The sequence below is a fragment of the Opisthorchis viverrini genome (assembly GCF_000715545.1).
Source record: "Opisthorchis viverrini unplaced genomic scaffold opera_v5_667, whole genome shotgun sequence".
NCBI classification, from domain to species: domain Eukaryota; kingdom Metazoa; phylum Platyhelminthes; class Trematoda; order Opisthorchiida; family Opisthorchiidae; genus Opisthorchis; species Opisthorchis viverrini.
In genome coordinates this window covers 70,520-85,731 of record NW_008752336.1, presented here as the reverse complement: position 1 = coordinate 85,731, position 15,212 = coordinate 70,520, and the positions used below count along the sequence as shown (strand labels likewise).

The following is a 15,212-nucleotide window of genomic DNA, read 5'->3' as shown; positions in this document are numbered from 1 at the left end:
TTTTCTTTACAATAAGGCTTTCAAATAAGTCATGGTTGTACGGCAGTGAAGCATCGGTGTTGAACACTGATGTCATGCTGTCGATGATGATGATGACACCTGATTGTAGACGCTGCAGTATGTGGCTGTCAACCGATGTCAGTGTCGATATGGTCGTCATTTGCTATCGAGATTGCGAGATGGCTTAGTGTATAAAGCGCGATTTTAATGGCCGGATGGTCCGTGGTTCGAACCGGACCTTTACCTCGGTTTACCCTGTCTAGAAGTGGGCAGGCTGGCAGTATCCCAGCCCTCATACTTCCTTCGGGTGGCATGACGGCAAGGCACTGAATGGGTGTTACAACTAGTTGATTATCTTATTTTTCCATCTTATTCGAACTTCCTGAATGAGTGTCTGGAGGTGTAGGCACCTCAGTCCACTGACAGTCCTATGTTTACGCAATAAATTATCAGCTCGCGTCTCCAATGCGCAGCTACCTACCCCACCTTCCCTAATCATCGGTGAACGAAACTGTGGAAGCTACAACCACTGCACGACAAGTACGCGGTTATTACAGCTGACAATGATGTTGACGATGAGTAAGCTAGCGCCGAGTCCCCTCTCCGTCCATCTTTATTCTTTTTTCACAATAAGGCTTTTAAATAAATCATGGTTGTACGGCAGCGAAGCATCATTGTTGGTCACTGATACCATGCTGTCGATGGTGATGATGATGATGGTTTCGTTCTCCGAGAATATGTGGAATAAAGGAATGAGGGTCACGTGTTAGAGGCGATGGCCTAATCAGTTTATTGACATCGAATGGTTCTGTTTATCAGATATGGTAGGGATAGCTTTGATGCAAGACCGTCATTGGCTGCGTGACAACCATATCTCTCGGGATCACTAACCATAGGTTTGTTCTCTTTCACTCTTCCCATCCGGGAAAGCCATTTACCAACGCGACTAAGTTTACTGGCAAGGTCTCTCATGCCAGGTCGTGGACTGACCACCCCTGAGTCTTTTCCATCCGTTGCCGGGGTGAACGAACTGGTGAACAACGTGTTTTCCGACATCCACTTCAAAATGATAGCAGAAGAGAACAAAAGGTGGCGTTCCTAGATGTGCTCGTCACAAGGACAACAAACGGCCAACTGCAAACTGGAGTGTACAGGAAAGAAACACATGCAGACCAGATTCTGAACTACTACAGCAACCACCCCAATTGCCACAAACGGAGCTGGGTTCGAATCCTATTCAAGGGGATCGAGACGCATTGAAACACGACGAGGGCGAAGGAAAAAGAAGAGCAAAGACCCTACGAGACATTCCGAAATAACGGTCGAACGCAGTGAAGAAGACGCACGTGGTCTACAGACTCAAGTATAACGACTCCGACAAACACTATGTTGGCCAAACAGGAGGAAAACTCGCTACCAGAATACAAGCCTGTATAGGCTTGCCAGCAGAAGACATGACCCAATGTCACCTGTCTCAATCCACGAAGACGACAAAGACACGAGTTCAATTAGGACAGTGTTCAACTACTTGCTCACACAAGAACAAAACGGGAGCTAGAGTTTGCCGAGGCATGGTTCTCCACACATAAGTCGACTAATAAACATCGATATCGACCCAATCTATCAACCATTACGAGCGAAAGAACGACACAGTCACGGGACTCTGAGCCACCTGGGAAATCAAGAAACCTAGCGACAACAAACGGAATAATGAGATCAAAGGAAGAAAACTTCTAAAAACAGAGGACTATCAAATCAACCAATCAGCGGAACAAATTTAGACCACAAAGCAAGAATAAAACGATCGGATCCAACAGAACGATCCCCCACAGAGCCGTCGAATTGCATGCGCTCAACGAACCAACCAGATAAGAGATTAAGACCAACTCAGATTAACAGGGGCCAATCAAACTACGCGAAGATCGCCTTCAGAGCTACTAGATGCGGTTTAGTAGCTATATGAACACAGGCAGAAGAGGAGGAATTCACCCGCTCAACCCCACACTGACGATGTCACTTCGATTGGTGATGAAACGTTTTCAATCCAACTGCCAAGCTCGGTGAACAGATCAACAACGAATCCAAATGATTCCTCATCTGTTTTCGCACGGCGTGTTTACTCATCGATCACTCAAAAGCCGTTCTTCTTGTGCTCTGGTATGTGTGCGTGTAAAATCTGATATTGAAACTCCGATTCTTTCATCCCGGGACTGATTTAGGTATCGAACAGTGTTTGTTCCTGTTCGGGACACCCGTACGTGATCCGACTTCACTTCTGACTTTAGTGTTGCTGTCTACGCCTGGGTAACTCTGCAATGCCCCAGTGGTCAAACTTTCTACAGGTTTCGAAACAGCTATCACCGGAAGGTTCTATAGCTGGCCAGTGGCAGCATCTTTATCATCAGAAAAAAGAATCGGTTGTCCTCATTACAGGCTCTTCAGAGTGGGGTTTTAAAAGCGCTTGGGGTAGCTTGTTGGCTTTTCTGCCTCAGCTGATTTTCAGCTCTAATTCGTGACTCCAGGTAACTTTGGATCTGACAACAACCAACCTCTGACCTACCGCTTTGGTGGATGGTCCGAAAACCAGGTGAGAGTACCCCAACTGTTCGTGCTATTGGTTGTGTTAAGCGGTGTGCACGTTAGGATGGGTTTGGCATATTTTGCGGCCTTAATTGTAGAGCTACATGTTCGTCCATGCCCAACTCAGAGTGGCGTAAACAGGGAGGTGGCCAACCCTTGACCTGGCAGAGTAGTATGAAGGAGATCACGAAACTCTTGGGCGCTGTCCGTGCTACTCGCCTTCCAGGATGGGGACCGCGTGATCCTCACTGTGCTTTGTTGGAGACACTACAAGATATGGCTGCCAACCGATTTCAGTGGCGTTCTTGTTGTCAGTTTTTATCCAGATTGTCTGAGTGAATGTCTGAAGGTGTAGGCACCTCGGAATGATTGTGTTAAGCTAGCACTAAGTCCCCCCCATCCGCCTTTATTCTTTTCTTCACAATAAGGCTTTCAAATAAGTCATGGTTGTACGGCAGTGAAGCATCGGTGTTGAACACTGATGTCATGCTGTCGATGATGATGATGACACCTGATTGTAGACGCTGCAGTATGTGGCTGTCAACCGATGTCAGTGTCGATATGGTCGTCATTTGCTATCGAGATTGCGAGATGGCTTAGTGTATAAAGCGCGATTTTAATGGCCGGATGGTCCGTGGTTCGAACCGGACCTTTACCTCGGTTTACCCTGTCTAGAAGTGGGCAGGCTGGCAGTATCCCAGCCCTCATACTTCCTTCGGGTGGCATGACGGCAAGGCACTGAATGGGTGTTACAACTAGTTGATTATCTTATTTTTCCATCTTATTCGAACTTCCTGAATGAGTGTCTGGTAGGCAAGGCACCTCAGTCCACTGACAGTCCTATGTTTACGCAATAAATTATCAGCTCGCGTCTCCAATGCGCAGCTACCTACCCCCCCTAATCATCCGAGTCCCCTCTCCGTCCATCTTTATTCTTTTTTCACAATAAGGCTTTTAAATAAATCATGGTTGTACGGCAGCGAAGCATCATTGTTGGTCACTGATACCATGCTGTCGATGGTGATGATGATGATGGTTTCGTTCTCCGAGAATATGTGGAATAAAGGAATGAGGGTCACGTGTTAGAGGCGATGGCCTAATCAGTTTATTGACATCGAATGGTTCTGTTTATCAGATATGGTAGGGATAGCTTTGATGCAAGACCGTCATTGGCTGCGTGACAACCATATCTCTCGGGATCACTAACCATAGGTTTGTTCTCTTTCACTCTTCCCATCCGGGAAAGCCATTTACCAACGCGACTAAGTTTACTGGCAAGGTCTCTCATGCCAGGTCGTGGACTGACCACCCCTGAGTCTTTTCCATCCGTTGCCGGGCGTAGCGGGCTGTATGAGGCAAACAGCCACCGGGCATATGAAGTTTGTGGCCTAGCCAGCGTAATCTGTGGAATAGCCCACCCCTGAGTCTTTTCCATCCGTTGCCTGGCGTAGCGGGCTGTATGAAGCAAACAGCCATCGGGCATATGAAGTATGTGGCCTAGCCAGCGTAACCTGTGGAATAACCTTTTCTTCCGAGGGAAAATTGACTCTCGAAACAACCATCCACCGTGCGTCAGCATTACGAATGTAATGTTCCCACCGGACTCGCGTAATGCTTCGGAGGCACCTGTGGTCAAACAGCTTTCGAAGGTCTTCAGCACGCAGCGGTCGCGTCTGCGATCCATTAAATAGAACTGGTCGGATCGCGACATTGCGCACTGCTCTTGACAGTGAAGTCACTTCGGCGCCACAATGTCACAGAAAAAGTTCACTTCAGCATTGAATGTCAACAATGATCAGGTTGGTCGGGTCATCGTGTTCATTGCCGGGATACATGCCTTCCTACCATTTTAGCCCAATATTGTGAACAGAAAGTGGATCCTTGGTTAAGCATCCTTGTTTATGCATCACGCTGCAAACTAAGGTGACTGAGTTATGTATTCAGGATGCCGAGTTGCTGCCTGCCAAAACGAACGTTTTCTATGTCCGATTCGGAGTAGCGGAAACTCAGAGGTAGACAGAATTTTACATAGCAGAAGGAAGTGAAAGATCTTACGAAAAATTAGAGTGATCTTGGTACTGTTCTTCCAGAACGAGGTCCTCGTGAACTCCCTGTGCTTGGCTGGAGACAGTGAACGATACAGTGGCTAACCCATGTCAGCGGCACTCTCGCTGTCAGTTCTGGCTAAATTATCTGGCTGAGTGCTGGAGGTGTAGGCACCCCGGATGGTTATTGTAAGCTAGCCCTAGGTCCCCTCTATACCAATTTTCCTTTTTTTCGGTATAAGGTTTATTCTAATAGACTGCTACGGTTGTACAGCAGTGAAGCACCAGTGTCCTCTGGTTTTGCCATCATTAAGCATGGTGAGGACCGACTGACGGAAGTGATTTTCGGAATCTCGGCCCAAACTACTCATGACATCTGCTGTGAACGGCCGGTCAACCTGAGACCATCCTGTCATTGATCCGTCAAATTGTGAACTCGGAATTCTCTTTTAGATTTCAGTTGCTGTTCCGGTCGGCTTTTGGTTTGGAATAGGCATTCGAACAACAGAAAGTGCGAAACCAAACGGTCTAAACTTAATAGTGAGAATGACGCGGCGGCTGGTGGAGGGATTATTATTTTATCCTGTTCTGTGGAACGTTATAACGTTGACCACTCTTGCAGTGTTTTTTCGGCCGCCTAGTAACCCTCACTGGTTTATCCGTCGCTCATAGTATCAATATTAGTATCCATTATTGTTAACCTATTTCTCTAAATGGTGAACTGCATGAATTTTGAACGATGAAGACCATTCTCGAGCGCTTCGAAACGTTCATGGGGAGGTAAATCACCTTGGAAGAATCCATTATAGTACCATTCAGGCTCACTGGAACATGTATGCAACCAGTTGTCTCTCAACTCCAGTAAAACTAGTGAAGTTTGAGCTAACGATCATGAAGACCTCGAAGTTTGCGCTCTTTTGGAGACGAGGCCCTCATTTCTGGCTACTGAGAGCTTAGTGACCTTCCTTCTATTTTCGCTTCTCGCTTTCTCCTTTCATACCATTTTCATCAAAAGGCTTTTATCTGTCCCGTGGCCAGTAAAATCCCATCCTATTCGTCCCTAGGATTTACATTATTCTTCCAGAGGTGGGGCTTGAACCTTTCTTCCATTTTTCTGCAGACCGCAAATCAACCCTCCGGAGGAAATAGATGATCCGAACGACAAACGACCAGATGACTGGGACGATAGGGAGACCATTGTCGATGTCAATGCGAAAAAGCCCGATGATTGGGATGAGGATGCCCCCGAATTCATAACAGACGAGAGTGCCACGAAACCAGAAGGGTGGTTGGATGACGAACCCGAAATGATACCTGATCCGAGTGCTGAAGTGCCAAAAGACTGGTAAGTGGTACATTTTGTCGGTTGCATACTATTCATGTGGTCGACCTGGTTTTTCGTCATCAATGTGGTTGTCTTGGCTTGGACATCAAGCAGCCAGACCAAACACGTGAAAGCCGTAGTTGATACGTACGACAACAGTTGGCATGTGCTGTTCAATCAGTATCCCCTATTCACATGATGCCCTCTTTCAGCAAACTAGTTTGTGGCTGATCACGCCACCACTAAGTATAGGTCGATGGATCATTCTTTGTTTAACTGATCTGTAGACGTTACGTACTTGCTCGACGTTACTTCTCGTAGTATTTTTTCAGAGCTGCGCAAATTAAGCGCGCCTCTTTGAGTTACTGGCAATCTGATTTCAAACGAATATACTGCAACTACGTTGTCCCGGAGCCATCCGTTTGCCTTCCTTAGTGCTTCTGGGCACTGCTAGGCTTTTCCTACTTTTGAAAGCACAAATCCGCTTGGCGACCGAATATTAACCATTACCTCAGGGTATGTGTACATATCCAGTAGTTAGGTACGTCGACGGCTTATCTATGAATGATATCACCTACCCTCTTGCGGTCAATAAAATATGGCTTCGAGGTATGTCTGCGCTACACCAGTGCGACGATGGATGTTCGTCAGAGCCGTCGGTTTTGTCCCTTCCCTCATTTATGCAAGCCTGCACTACACGTTCCAAACCATGTGACTCATTTCAAGTAGAAATAGAGAACAGGCGCACAAATCTCAGCTACGAATTGAACCCAACCAATCATGACCCAGATGGTCAAGAAGAAGACGAGACCTCGGGACAACTTTTACTGCTTTTACTGGAGACAGTCTACAGTTAGAGCAACGCCATATGTATATTGGACGACCTTGGAGGACGAGAAATGCCTTACCACATCCAAAGCATGACTGGTCAATAAGGAAACGGCGTGGTCCAAGATAGCTAGAAAAAACGCGAAAACAAATTTACTTACAGCAGTATCCCATTCTTCATTTTTCCCGAGGATGACACAGCTGTAGTGATCCGTTCCACTTTCTTATACTGAGTTAGCAAGCATTTCGTCCTAGTGCGTCTTTGTCAATGTTGTTTCATGTGTTAAAGATGCTAGTTCTTTGAGAGTTATTTCACCCATGGTTCACCGATTTCTGCTGAGGACAGGTACTTATGTTCACATCACACCACTAAGATGAACACGATCTGTGGGCAACCCACATCAGTTTTGTTCTTTGCAGTCACTGTTTCTTTAACTACATCGTGTCTTCGTTGTTTGAAGAATTCAAATCTGTGGAAGGAACATCGAGCCATGGCTTAATTTATTTCCGTGTGCATTTCACATTCACTTTCATCCAGCAGTCACTCATTAATCGGACAATAGTTTGCTTTAGCCTACCTTGTCCGGTCGTGTTTCCATAGCCCTATTGATAGAGGACAGTCGGACGCTTTTCTGAAGAAGGCTTCTATTTCACTATTTCTCTACAGGGACCCCGAAATGGATGGCGAGTGGGAGGCACCCAAGATCAAGAACGAGAAATGTGCACAAGCCCCAGGTTGCGGGGAGTGGCGTAAGCCGCAAATCCGGAACCCTGCGTATAAGGGCAAATGGAGTCCCCCTCTTATTGCCAACCCAGCCTTCAAAGGTGTTTGGAAACCGGCCAAGATAAAGAATCCTGATTACTATTATGATAACAGTCCATTCAAAAATTTGCAACCGGTGGTAAGCAGAATTTATATCCTCATTTGTTTTTCCCCACTTCATTCCTTACTGCCTAATGCAAATGTTCCCCGTTGGTCATACGATTATGCGTTCCAGGCTTAACCCTGATTTGTAGATCCATCATTAATTTAAATTGTGGTCGGGAAGCAGGCCGATTGTAGTTTTTTATGTACAAGTTTGCGAACGATCCATAAAGAATCTGGACTCTTCAATGACTTCCAGTAGTGATTTTCAGTGGAATAGGGGCTACTTTACGTAACCTGTTGAAGTGCTCGTGGTCAGCGTTTTTTCCTTACCAGCCACACAGAAGACGTTTGGTGAGAACTGTCATTGCGCAATATGAATAACAAATGATCCACCTTGTACACATTGCTTACATTCGACCCCATGGTGATAAGATAGCACTGTTAAGTTCGATTTTCTGATCTACTACTACAACAGAATTTCTCAGTAAGGGTCCTCTATCGGGTGAACTAAAAGTTGTGAGGCGTTCCGCTTTGAGGGTTTCGTGGAATTATGTCCTAATACACATTATCACTCGATGCAGTTATCCTAAGCTTAATATGATAAATCATGAGTATTTATGTGGGGTACCTACTGGTTCTTCAAGTAATCACACGGGGACTCGTTTTTTGAAGACCTTCACTGGCATATTGGAACTACGTTGTCTGCATTCTTTTGCAGCAGGTCTTTCTCATATATCAGTCTTCGACAAGCCACCTGTTTTCAAGTACGTTACTGTCCATTGAGAGGACAGGTCTCTTTCCGGGTTTTATTAATTACAAACCACTTACGGGAGGGTTGCGGTTGGATTATATGAAAATAACGCTGACTTTATCTATACAGTCGTTGTTCCATGTCTCAAGAAACGATTGCATATCAGTCGGTTTTAGCGCGTCGCAGCCGCCCTAAGAAACAAGTGTTCAGAACTCAGGACGACGGCTTAGGCCTTGAGTAGCAAGCAGGTGTCTCCTTGCAGAAGAGTAGAGTTTTGAACAAACCTTGTACGATGTTCTGTAAATACGCACACATATATTTCGTATTTCAATTTGGCTGATCGGTTACATTGAGAAGCCCAGGTTTGACTACCTGACAAAACTATACCAAGTTGATTGGGTTGATGTACGGGTGCTGTTCATCTACTGGTGCTTCATGATTTGTCAGAATGCGAAATGGAACTGGCGGGTTAACAATCTTAGCTCGTTAGTCCATAAGTTCACTATTCGCAATAAGTAACAGGGGGTATTGAGAATCTCCCACTTTCTCCCGTTGGGGACGTTTTCGGCATCGTGTATAATGTCCCTTGTCTCATTTAGTGGACTGCCTCCAAGTTTTATGGAAGATTTCGGGTTTGACTAACGGGGGATTAAGAAAATGACTAAATTATGAGGTTCTCACTGTCGGTGAGACTTTTTGAGCACCTGGCTCGTGATGATGCTTGGCCATGATGGCTACGCACCACCACTCGGTTGTGAAGCTGTTCTCTGTACGCACGCCATCTGCTCGATTCGGTTGAAAAAAAGCTTGTTTACAGATTTTTACCGTCGGTCGGTGTGATGTGAATCGTATTCACTGCCTCAATTTTTTCTACGTACATACCATACCCCATAGTACATTTCCTACCATTCCTTAGTTCCACTGGCCTCTGGTGTTGTTGGTTGTCCATCTACTCCTGTTCTGTACTCAGCAATTCTGACATAAAGTCCCATGACTCTGTTTAACGTGTAATTCAGAAACGTTGACTTGGTATGCGCTATCCATAAATTACAAGTTTTCCTCTATACCCATTTTGCCAACCAACTGATTTCGGGTATCCCGGGTTCAGTGCAGTATTTCAATCCCCTTTACTGGGTATGGCAGATGCACCGATTCTCTCCCAGTCATTGATCAACCAAGATAGCCGGATCTCCGCGTTTTTGAGTGGGTTTTTCACCTTATTTTGGATCTCTCGTCAGTCTCCCTACACAACGCAATTACGCGGTTGAACGTTGATGAGACAGTAACGTATACTGGATGGACCAACGAGTAATTTGAAACGTCGTGTCTGTTAGCTTCTGGCCTTCGGTTTGCTATCGGAATTGACCGTGTGTCCGTGGTGCACTCTGTATCAAATTGGATTTGATAGTGCCATACTGGGGTGTTGATAGTGATTCTCAGTTTTGTACATTTTTATTCACAATGGGATCGTCAATGTACCGTTAAAGGTTTCGGTAGACGGCCATATACAGCCCGAACCCTTGATTGGAATTTCTCTAAATAGACTGTGCTTGAAAGCTTGAATATTGGCCGGCCTTGCTATTTAGAATAGACTACTAAATCGAAACTGACGGATTGGAACATACCCCTACTAGCAAGTTCATCTACGGAGAGTTTTCGCGCCTTACTGGAATGTTATTGTATTAGAACGTGGGGAGAAACAATGCATCGAGATATCGTTCTTGCGGAGCACCAAACTCATCAGTTTGGTTTTCTGTTTCGATGAAGATTCTGTGAGAATTTCGCAATCCTGTCACCGCCTTTTTAATAGTCTTCCTCCTTTCCCGAAGTATTTGTTCTGGTTTGTCCACACTAAAGCGGATTCTCACTGAAATCAAGTCTTGCTCTTAGTAGACCCCATAAGCGGTGCCCTTGGTCGTGCCAAGAATTAGACTTCGGACGCGTGACTTGCGAGGTGAGCGTATTACCGCTGTACTAACGCACCTTGGACGTAGCTGGTTTATGACGTCATGAACGTATAGTATGGCAGTTTTCGGGACTTATTCGCCCAAGCTCTGTAAGCTTCAACAGACGGTTTACTTCGCCCCCACAAGCTACTTTCCGAAATCGAAGGTTTCCGTACCTGTAGTTCTGGTGTTAAGTTCTGCGAAACACATTGTTTTATCCCTACTCCGTAGTGTATAACCGTTAGCTCCATTTTATGTCATACTCAGGTGTAACAAATATCACTCCGTTCCTGTTTCAAAACGATTGTGCATGAATTTTCAACACAAGTGTCGGCATCTACAACGAAAGTTACTTGAAAATAATAATGTTCTTTATTATTGTTATTCATTGGGCAAGATAGAGCGTTATTAATGAGTTCCGTTCGGATTTCCGGAATGAGCTATGATGGGAACTGGAGTAAACATTTCGGCCGGCGATTTTTTAAAATAAGTTTTTGTCCATCCTCCCTTTGGGTTGCAAAGGCTCCCATATCCAAAGCTGTAATATTTTATGGAATTCGTGAGTCCTTTTATACTGTACAACCGGGTAGTGGTAAATAAAAAAGTAGTGCAAACGATGCTTTGGAAACGCAAGGAAGCTCCAGCCTCCCTCTCACTTTTCCGTGTTTTTCTAACAGTCCGCCATTGGTATAGAGCTATGGACCATGAATGAAAACATCACATTCGATAATTTCCTGATTGTCGACTCATGGCGAGATGCTTACGAATTCGCTCAAGAGACCTGGGCGCGGAAAGCCGAAGCGGAGAGGAGAGCTGATCCCAAGGCTGTAAGTTTTTCCCTACCTCTTGTTACTGCAATTCTTTTGGTGGGAAGGTAAAAGGCCAAGAATTTGCAAAGCTAAATTGGCAAGGTCCCGAAATTAATTGCCAAAGTGTCGAACAGGTTGGGAATGTCTAAACCCTAAACCAACCCATTTAATTGTTCACCTTGTTGCGCTTACTAGACCCGGCTTTTTTCCACTCCATAAATTGTGCCCTCACACCTTAGTCCACATTTCATTACCATCCTTTTCAGCAAAGTGTCATCGATGCGATACGTGATACCTACAAAGAAAAACCTTTCCTGGTCATTGGAATCGGGATCGCATGCACCATTCCACTTTTGTTGTGCCTGTGGTTCATCTGTCGTCCATCCAAACGACACACACCGGCGGCCATGCATAAAAAGACAGATGCGGCCACCCCGGATGATGTGAGACGAGACCCGACCAAATACGACTCCACTAGACCAATGAAACCAGCGTCTACTGAGGCGGAGGAAGCCGAGGAGGAGGACGAAGAGGAGGAAGATGTGGAAGACGAAGAGGAAGATGATCTAGTTCAAGTGCCTAATGTTGCCGGTGGTGATGCTTCTGCCACCAAAACTGTTTCAGGAAGCAAAGCGGACCTAGAATCGGATTCGGAGTCTGCCGACGTAGGGGAAAATGAAGTAGGTTCATCACTATGAGCTAATGCTTGAATGACTGTGACTGCTGCGATTGAGATCCTAACGTCAACAAGCCGTTAGTTTTGCTAGGTCCGTTTCATTTAGATTTTTCAGTGTCGTATGGTTTGCTTCATATCTGGTCGCATGGAACCAATTGAAAACTAAATTCTGGCATCTTTGCCGCTCCATTTTTGGTCAGTAAACTTTGGACTTAGAATTTCCAGTTGTAATTTACCGTCGCCTCTGGTGTTGTTTCATGGTGAGTTGGCATTGGGTCTATTTGGTTTACTCTGACGTTCGATAGCTTAGGCGAGGCTTCCGGGTTTTGTGATAGTGATACCCCGCCGTACGTTGTTCAGAGTAAAGCCTTTGTGTTAGATTAAACACAAAATTTCTTTCTAATAGTCTACTTCTTAATGTTTACTGTCTACTTGGAAGGATTCAGTGATCTTAAAATCTCCTCCAGTTCGAAGAACACAAGAACTGCTCCATAAGGAACATCTACCTGCCGGTATGACATGCTTTTTGAATAGATTCCAAGATAGCCATTGTTTTGGTCGTGAGTATGTAGGACCTCATGCCATCTACACCTGTTGGAAAGTGCTGCTGACCTGAAGAATTAATTAGACCAATCACCCACAACCAGTTATAGACTCAGTCAGTAGCGCACTCACGACTTGATCAGTTTATTGACGAAAGACCACCGATGTCAGTATGACTGGATTGATTGTGACATCCTCTTACGTGGTAAATGAAAATTTTAACAAGAGCTTCGCGTTATTCTTTGCTGTGTATGCATGTGCATCGCTCACCCACGCCATTGACGCCAGGGTCGAATAACATGTTTGAGCTGATTGCTTTGTTTTGGTTGAGTATATCTCCCTTGCCCGCAGTTCGTAATGTGTGAGTTCGGAGTGGTTGGATTTCAGGCGTAAAATCGGTGAGATAGGTATGCAATGTGTGGCTTTTGCACGTTACCTCAGTTTGGGGGAAAACACGTCCCTTAGTCGACCTCGATAACTGGTTGGCTCATCGCTCGGTCATTAATTTTTGTGAACCATTCATTGCTTCTTAGCATCGCATAGGTTAGAGGCTGCAATGCTACACACGAAATAGGTGTTATTTGATATTACAGAGGGCTTAGAGGGCCTGTGAAAACTCGTTAGCTGACACAAGGGCATAAAGTTGATTTCGTCTTGCTCATTTTTGGTCATTTTCAACCAAACGGAGCACTAAGAGTGAACCGCTGGACGCCACAGTCAAGCTACAACTTGATGTCTACCTCTCAGCTTGCCGTTCGGTACGCACTACGGGTTACTGTATTGCTGATTAGGAGCCCATTAACGCACCCGAACTACTAGTATACCAGCATGTTACCTGTTGATAAGCGTGTTTCCATATGTATTTAACCTGTCGAGGAATTTCGTCTCATCCACTTCAGCCCGCTCCCGTTGAAAAACATTCAGTACGCAAACGTCGTTCACGGAAGGAGTAGATTACCGGATTCTCTGGCACGCTGTCCTTACCAAAGGCTTGTTTGGTAATTATGTACGAGGACTATCGCCATCACCGACTCCGGCGAACAAAACTCATTCATTTATACGCGTTATTTCGTTTCCATTGTAGCCTATTCATTCTCATTCCTGTCTACTAGCTGGTTGCTCCACGGCTCCCTCACCGTCATCCCATTTGTGTAAACACCCGCCCTCGTTCTACCTGTTTTCCAATGAGTGTTGGCTTAGTTTGTCTAATTGATGGTAATTTTGTCTCCTCTTATCACCCTCTCCTTGCATTCGTTTATTGTCATTGTTCTTCGTCGCCTGCTTTGAATGGCGGTTTCTCTTATCCTTTGAGAGTAAACAGAGGGCACAATGTCACCTCTCACTTTACCTTCCGTATCTGCTGTTTGCCTTTCCATCTGTTTCTACTTTGGATCGATAGTGATAACAATGGATTCCACTTTCTACCTGTGCATATTCATGTGCGATTTTATGAGTTTGTTACACAGTGCGTTAATTTTTCAAATACCATCCTTCTGGATCTGTGATTGTTCATTGTTTATCCATAGGCTTAAATCAAGTGGCCTTGTTCTCGTTGTATGCTTTCGTGTACCTGGTTTTCCTCATCTATTGGTTAACCATCCAGAGACGTAGAACGCTGATTTGTGCGAATCTGACTAGATGTTAATATGCGGAGTGGCCACACAGGTCGTTCTCAATGTGAAACGCACCGTTACCTAAGTCATGGTAATTTCCGAACCAACTGCAACAGAAACTAATCGAATTGAACCCACTAGGATCCTTACGACCCTAGCGATAAGCGGTCAACCCAAGCAATAAATTGTCTTTTCTGTTCGACCTACAGAATGATTTAGCATGCAAGCTCATAGCGGTGTAAAACTGCGTATGATGTTTGAAACCCAAATTCAAGTTACCCACTTATTCTGTTAAGTCTACAAATGGAAGAGGCGTCCTGCTAGAGTTCCGCTCATCCGCGACCGTCCCGGGATTCGAATTCCTGATAATAGGGCAGGAGAAAAACTTCACACGATGGTGGTGTAAATGTGGATTCTACATATAGCCCAAAACTAGTGAGAAATTGTCGTTTCAAATGTTTCAGGTGCCACGTGACTGTGACAGATGAGTTGATTGGCACAACCAGGGCACTTACCGGGTCATCGTTCGAAGTGTGGAGCAAAGCAGCCGCACCCCTCAAGAGCGAACACGTTCGCCTGTTCAGACAACAGTTCAGATGCGCCCATCGTGTATTGTTGGAGTAGTGGTAACGCTCGCCTCGCGTGCCTCTCCGCAGTTCAAATCCCTATAGGATCAAGGTCATACACTGCCGATGATAAAGAAACCTGAGTCGGATGCTTCCAGTCCTTGGTGTCTACTCCCTACCGGAATAATTACGCTAAGACAGGGGAGGAACTATTCTAGCGAGATTACTGTAGACTTCACTCTGCTTCTATTTATGCTTTTTCGTATCCTTCCATGGTTTGTCAGTGACTGGCTCTACGGTGGCGCATTGCTCCCGGTCTATTCCTAGACTATTGTTAGGGTGCGCAGTTTAGTCAAAGATGACTTAACGGGATGCCAAATGAATGACCAGATGGCAGTGATAGCCGTCTGTGGTAGTGCTTCATCTGGTTCAGTTTGGTTGATCCTCTCAAGCGCTTCTATCAGGGCTTAGATGCCTAGGCATCGGTTAGTCGCCAAACGTTCTATTCCACATGACCTTTTACGAGTACTGGAACTTCAGTCGAATCAATATCCGGACAGTGGAAATGTGCCTTTTTTTCTGGACGTTGCATCTTGAATCTAATATAGTGCAGCATTACAACAGTGTGGTACCTACGGGAGTTTGAACCAGTCGTGTTCGTTT

The 15,212-nt window shown here is 45.3% G+C and overlaps 2 protein-coding genes across 2 annotated transcripts in view; one reads left to right on the top strand and one right to left on the bottom strand.

Annotated features, from left to right (window-relative positions):
• Positions 1-4,291, bottom strand: part of T265_15628 (hypothetical protein) — a gene marked incomplete at both ends in the record, with an annotated part of 11,029 nt that extends 6,738 nt beyond the window's left edge. Inside the window, 2 exons of the mRNA XM_009178806.1 lie at positions 892-1,059; positions 3,788-4,291. Of these exons, the coding sequence (XP_009177070.1) occupies positions 892-1,059; positions 3,788-4,291 (672 nt within the window). The remainder of the gene's footprint in view (positions 1-891; positions 1,060-3,787) is intronic.
• T265_15627 (hypothetical protein) overlaps positions 1-13,917 on the top strand; it is a gene marked incomplete at both ends in the record, with an annotated part of 19,008 nt that extends 5,091 nt beyond the window's left edge. Inside the window, 5 exons of the mRNA XM_009178805.1 lie at positions 5,746-5,970; positions 7,445-7,679; positions 11,020-11,169; positions 11,418-11,831; positions 13,270-13,917. Coding sequence (XP_009177069.1) covers positions 5,746-5,970; positions 7,445-7,679; positions 11,020-11,169; positions 11,418-11,831; positions 13,270-13,323 — 1,078 coding nt within the window. The remainder of the gene's footprint in view (positions 1-5,745; positions 5,971-7,444; positions 7,680-11,019; positions 11,170-11,417; positions 11,832-13,269) is intronic.
• Positions 13,918-15,212: the final 1,295 nt, after the last annotated feature.